General features: G+C 33.4%; 1 protein-coding gene across 1 annotated transcript; it reads left to right on the forward strand.

Moving 5' to 3' along the window:
• The first annotated feature begins 2,953 nt into the window (after nucleotides 1-2,953).
• On the forward strand, nucleotides 2,954-5,213 carry TM6 (flowering-related B-class MADS-box protein). Its single transcript, NM_001281008.1, is given in 7 exon segments — nucleotides 2,954-3,141; nucleotides 3,245-3,311; nucleotides 3,396-3,457; nucleotides 3,555-3,654; nucleotides 4,290-4,331; nucleotides 4,444-4,488; nucleotides 4,805-5,213. Coding segments are annotated over 7 exon segments (678 nt in total). The 3' UTR covers nucleotides 4,979-5,213.
• Nucleotides 5,214-6,157: the final 944 nt, after the last annotated feature.

Here is a 6,157-nt window from a genome sequence, read left to right on the forward strand (position 1 = left end):
ATCAATGCAAGCAATGAATGGTGGGATAAGAAATTGAAGGTATGTTTTGTTTATTCATTAAATTTATTTGATTAATTTATATATTGGTTATGAAATATGATAAATTAAATACTCTTGCAGGAGAATCCTGAAGCAATAAAGTTTAAAACAAAAGGCTTGAAAAATGTTGAGCAATTAGACCTACTTTTCAAAGATATTGTTGCTACTAGTGAAGGAGCTTGGGCACCATCACAAGGCTTTGTAGGACAAGATGTTGATGATTCATCTAAGGTGGGGGAACACAAAGATAATATAATAGAAGGCCAAGATGATTGTAGTTGCAATCCGTCACTTGATACTATCTCCCATAATTTTGAAGCTACTACTCAACCTTCTATGGAAAAAAAGAATGAAGGAAAAGAGATGAAACCAAATCTGAGCTTGTGACTATCCAGTTAGAGCGCATTTGTAGTGCTGTGGAGAATAGGTCTTCTATCTCATCTAGAGGAGATAAGCCAGGTTGTAGCATTGTTGAAGTGATGAAAATCATACGTGACATGCTTGAAGTGAAGAATGACTTTGAGTTATATATGAAAGCCACAAATATCATGGTTGTCAAGGAAAATAGAGAGATGTTTGTTGCATTAGAAGACCCAATTGATCAGATTGCATGACTTAAACATAAACATGTTTGAGGGTTGGAGTTATTTCTTATTCTTATATGGAAACATATTTTTGTTACCTAATATTGTTTAGTTGTTAGGTTGAGGGGAGGGAAGAGATGTTGGTTTGCTTTATGTGTGAATTGAAAAGTCATTATGCCATTTTTTTATACTTTTTATTATTTCTTTCTCTAAAAATTTTGACTATTAGATGAGCTTTGGTGGTAAACTTCTTATAAAATTTGGTATTGTTTTTCATTTTATTAATGTGTAGTTCCTTTATTCTTTTTTTATATTTCATCTTAGTCATTTAATATTTTTTTTTAGGTTCATTATTTCTATAAGATATGTTCCCCATTTTTTTTGCTATGAAAACATTTGTCTTCTTATTTACTTTTAATTAGAAAAGTTTTTTTTATAGAAATTAATAGGAAATCATATATTGTTTTATTTTGAAAATTATCTTTTATTCAATGTTTTTTTTTATTGATTTAGATGTTTTTTATAAATATTTTTTTAAAATTTTATTATAGTGATTAAAAAAATTATTAATTTAAACTAATATATAATCAAATAATTTGTTATATCATGATTGATATTTATTTATTAATGTAATTCTTCTTGTAAAAAAATTATTTAAATCATAAAAAAAAAATTATTTTTAGTTTTTTTAACAACATATATATATATATATATATATGTCCGTTTTGGTAATTGATTAATATCAAAAGTGTTTTTATACTTATACAATATATTATCAAAAACACTTGAAAATCATTTTTTCTGATTTTCGAAAAAGTATTTTCCAATAAAACACTACAAAAGAAAACACTTGTAAGAAAAACGTTTTTATCAGAATCACTATCAAACGAACTCTTAGCCTCATAAAGGGTCTTCTTTAATCGATTTTATAACCTCATAAATATAATTAAAATATTGTGTTTGTACGAGAGATCGTTGTAATATAGACTTATTGTAAATGAATGAATTCTTCTAAAATCTTACGGACAGGACTTGTTGGATTCAAAAGGGACAATATCACGCAAATAAAATGAGTGTTTCCAATGTAACCATTTAAACATTAACAAAGGAAATGGAGCAAGTCATTCATGTCTGACTGCTCAGCTCAAAAATAAGATTTCTCACTCCAAAGGGAGATGGCCCGCCTATCAAAATCATGACTGTTTAAATTAATTTATATTTTCAACCCACGACCAGGAGGCATCTCATCATCCAGTGTGCGGTTGCTAAGTTTCAAACCCAAGAACCAGTGGATGTCCCCCTAATTCCTGGATTGCTGTCCGTGATAACTGATAACCAGCCACAAGATGCTTGTAGGAATTAGTCCAATTGGAGTAACCCACTTACGAATCTTTCTTCTTTTTTTAAAGCGACCCTCAATGATGAATATCAAGGATTGAGGTAACGGAGTGTAAAAGCAATGGCGCGGCATGCATCATTGTGCCGCTGTAAGGCCGTGAGCTAAAACCAAGGCGGCGTTTGAAACGGGGGTCATAATGAGATGTCAGAAGCACCTCGCATTGAACCAAGTGAGAGAGAGGGGTCAGGGATGAGATGGGACTTAACCTATGCAAAGCAACAACGTTAATATCTTCGAAACCTCTCCATCACTGCCTCGATTTTGACGCTTCCAGGTAATTAAACCTAAACCTATTTCCACCCTATACCTTCTATCTTCACCTACATACTCATGCACTGACCAGGGACGTGAATTCACAGCATGCGACGAGACCACATTGCTAGAGCTTGGAGAAAACTAATTAACAATAAGTTAAACATGAAGTATAGGCATGATTCTAGCGTTACATCCATTCAGTATGAGCCACAAATTGAGATTGAGAGCCTCAGCCAAGCACCTTTTATTCAAATCCGACCTGAAATGGTGAGAGGCGTTACAGAGCTAGTGACATTATCTTGTTTTGTCTCTCTGAAGTCCTAAGTCATAAATCATATATATAGTGGTCTTAACCTTAACATATTGCCGTCACCTGGGAGTGATTTACACGGCAGAAGGTGGTTTAAGGGAAGGGGCACCCTACGGAATCGAAATGTGCTGTCTGAAGTCAAAGGACCCGACACCACACGTTATCACACTAATACCTAAAGAGCCCTTTCACGGATTTGGAATACAACATTCCCAGCTACACTACAATCTCACTTTCCTCGCCACTTACCCGATACAGAAACTCATTTTTCTTTTTCCTTCTTCTTCTTCTTCTTCCTCCACTTATTGTGCCCTTGAACCACATTATTTGATTCTTGAGAAGAAGGAAGGAAGCAAAGCAAGAAAGATGGGTCGTGGGAAGATTGAGATCAAGAGGATAGAGAACCCCACCAACAGGCAGGTCACCTACTCCAAGCGACGAAATGGAATTTTCAAGAAAGCCCAGGAGCTCACCGTTCTTTGTGATGCTAAGGTTTCACTCATCATGTTCTCCAATACTGGAAAATTCCACGAATATACCAGTCCTACTATAACGTATGTCCCCTCCATATCCCTTTATATATTTCATACTGAAAAGGAAACCCTAAGACGCTTGCGATCAAACATGGCTCTTTTCTTCTTTTTTTTGGTTACCCAGGACGAAAAAGGTCTACGATCAGTATCAGAAGACTTTAGGGATTGATCTTTGGAGCTCTCACTACGAGGTTAGTATATCCATCCCTCTTTCGATCAATTCTCGATCTGATCGGAACTGTGTGACAATTTCTTTTGTATGTCGATGCCTGCAGCGAATGCAAGAAAACTTGCGAAAACTGAAAGAGATCAACAACAAATTAAGGAGAGAGATCAGGTAAAGAAAAGGAAAAAAAAAAAAAAGCAGTGGTGTGATATTTAAAGTTTAAGTATGCAGTTAGTAATTGAAATGAATCATATTGCGTGCGAGGCAGGCAAAGAATGGGTGAAGATTTGGGCGATCTGAGCATTGAGGACCTGCGCGGCCTTGAGCAGAAGATGGACGCTTCTTTAGGATTAGTACGCGAACGGAAGGTGGGATTATGGAACATCTCGCTCATAGGTTTTAGGTTGGTCTGAGGCCAAAAATATTTCGATTGGTTTGATGGATCCGTAAAGAATTTGGGGTTTCTAAAAATTTCGATGTCGTTTTCCTTCCTAGCAATAGTGATGATTTTATTTTCCAGGAAAACTGAAGGGTTTAAGAACTTGGCAAAACAAAAAAATAAAAAATAAATTCGCAATCTTCCTTTCACTGTATTATTGTAGAATCAAGAAAGAACTTTTCTCCTTCCTAACTTGGACCTGCATTAGAATTTTTTTTAGCTCGGATCTCATTCCTGCAAGTTTCGCAGGACAAGATTTCATCATAATCACAAACCTAAATTTGTAATTAGGAATCTTTGCAAATTTTGCAGAGAAAAAAACTTCATAGAGATTTGCTCATGGCTTTCGTTTATGGTTCTTGTTTTCTGGTTTTTAGCTTTAATACGATCGAAGCTACTGATTCTCGCAAATTTCAACCAGCCAACTTAGGGTTTTGTTATTTTTCTTAATTTGAAGAAATGTTTTTTTTTGGCTTCACTTTGATTTCGGTTACTGATCTACAGAAAAGTGATTTTGTATACCATTCTGTGTGGATTTATTAAGCTTCATGATTTTGTTAACAGTACCACGTGATCAAAACTCAGACCGAGACCTACAGGAAAAAGGTTAGCTAACAATGGTTCTTCTTTTTGTTTCCATGTCCTTTGATTTATTTACTTAATTTCATTAAGGAAAAAAAAAAAAACATTTGAACTACAATTCTTCTTGTGATTGCAGGTCAGGAACTTGGAAGAACAACACGGAAATCTCCTTCTCAACTTTGTAAGCGTCTTGAAATTAAACTTTGCTACTCCTTTTCTATTAGAGCTTGTTTCAAAAAGCGTTTTTAATCTTTCACAAAAAAATATCAAATATTAAAAATATTAGAAAGGTTTGTTAAAATCATTATCAAACAGATTCTTAGAATCGTTTGGTTTGTTAGTAATTTCACGAATTACTTTCAATATTTCTAGTACTTGAAAATTTTTATTATTCAAGTATTAGAATTATTAAAAACGCTTTCTAAAATAATTTTCAAACGCACTCTTATACTATGATTAAGTAAATGATACCAGCATCTTCCATTCAATTGTTAAAGGAGGCAAAATGCGATGATCCACATTACGGATTAGTGGAAAATGATGGAGATTATGAATCAGCGGTGGCATTCGCAAACGGGGCTTCCAACCTCTATGCCTTTCGCCTGCATCAGGCCCACCCTAATCTTCACCATGATGGGGGATATGGATCACATGATCTGCGCCTTGCTTGATCAGTAGCAATGGACCATGGTACATTTCCTCTTTGGACATCTAATTATCAAACTCTTCAATTAGAATGATATCTAATTAAGCAAACTATAATCTAAGACTTGGGTGTCTGTATTCTGTTTTTATGAACTTACAAGTATCATCATAATGACACTGGACAGCTTTGGTGCCTTCTGTGTTATGGTAATTTGTGCTTAATTAATCAATGCTATAAAACGCCCTCTATTGTCTGGTTCTATATGGATTGCATTTTTCTTGGTGTCTCTAATGTGGGAATTAGCTAGTTCTCTCTTCTGGGCTTCCAATTTTATGGTCATCAACACACAAACAACTTTATTTTGCCATTTGCCCATTGGTTAGATTTTGAGAGGCAGACCTATAGGGCGGTATGCTTTAAGAAATTAGTCATGAGTTTTTTCCCTTTTTTGTTTGTTCTCCATTTTCACTAATTTACTTGCACCATGCTTGGATGTTGGGATGTTTTGAAGAGAGAGATTTGGACCAGAAAAGGAACAAAATTGATTTGAAAACCTCGCGTTTGTGATTTTTTTAAGCTATGTTTGGTTCCCGAAAAATACAAAGGAATGAAAAATAATGTTAAAAACAATAAATTTCTTATGTCTAGTTTCACTATGAAAAATATGAAAGAAAATTAAATATCATTAAAATTAATTGAAAATTCATGCATTTTAAAATCTATAAATTTAATTTCCTTTGTTTTTATTTTATTTTATTTTATTTCCTTCAAATTTTTCGAAAATCAAACATAACCTCATAAAATGGTTGAATTTCGTGAAATTGGATTTTATCAAAGTATATGTTAAGTTACAATTTCATTTCTTCCAACATTGTTCTTATGTCCTTCTATATAATTTGTTTGTGTATATTCTTAAAACAGTAATAAATAAATGAATAAATAAATCTTTTTCATCTCCTTAATAGTATCAAAGAAAGGAAAAAAAAATTATTTTCATTAATTTCATGAATTCCCTTTCTTATCAAACAAAATAAATAAATTGAAGCCATCAATTTCCTTTCATTTCAAATCCCATAAGTACTTGAACTTTTGTCCTTCAAAATTTGATTTTTGTGTCTGGATCATTCATGTATTGGAACAACTTATGTTATTAAGCATTTAATTGGTTTCTTTCTCATGTATCCAATGTTTGAAACATGCAGCT

The sequence above is a fragment of the Vitis vinifera genome, chromosome 4 (genome assembly GCF_030704535.1).
Source record: "Vitis vinifera cultivar Pinot Noir 40024 chromosome 4, ASM3070453v1".
In the NCBI taxonomy this organism is placed as follows: Eukaryota; Viridiplantae; Streptophyta; class Magnoliopsida; order Vitales; family Vitaceae; genus Vitis; species Vitis vinifera.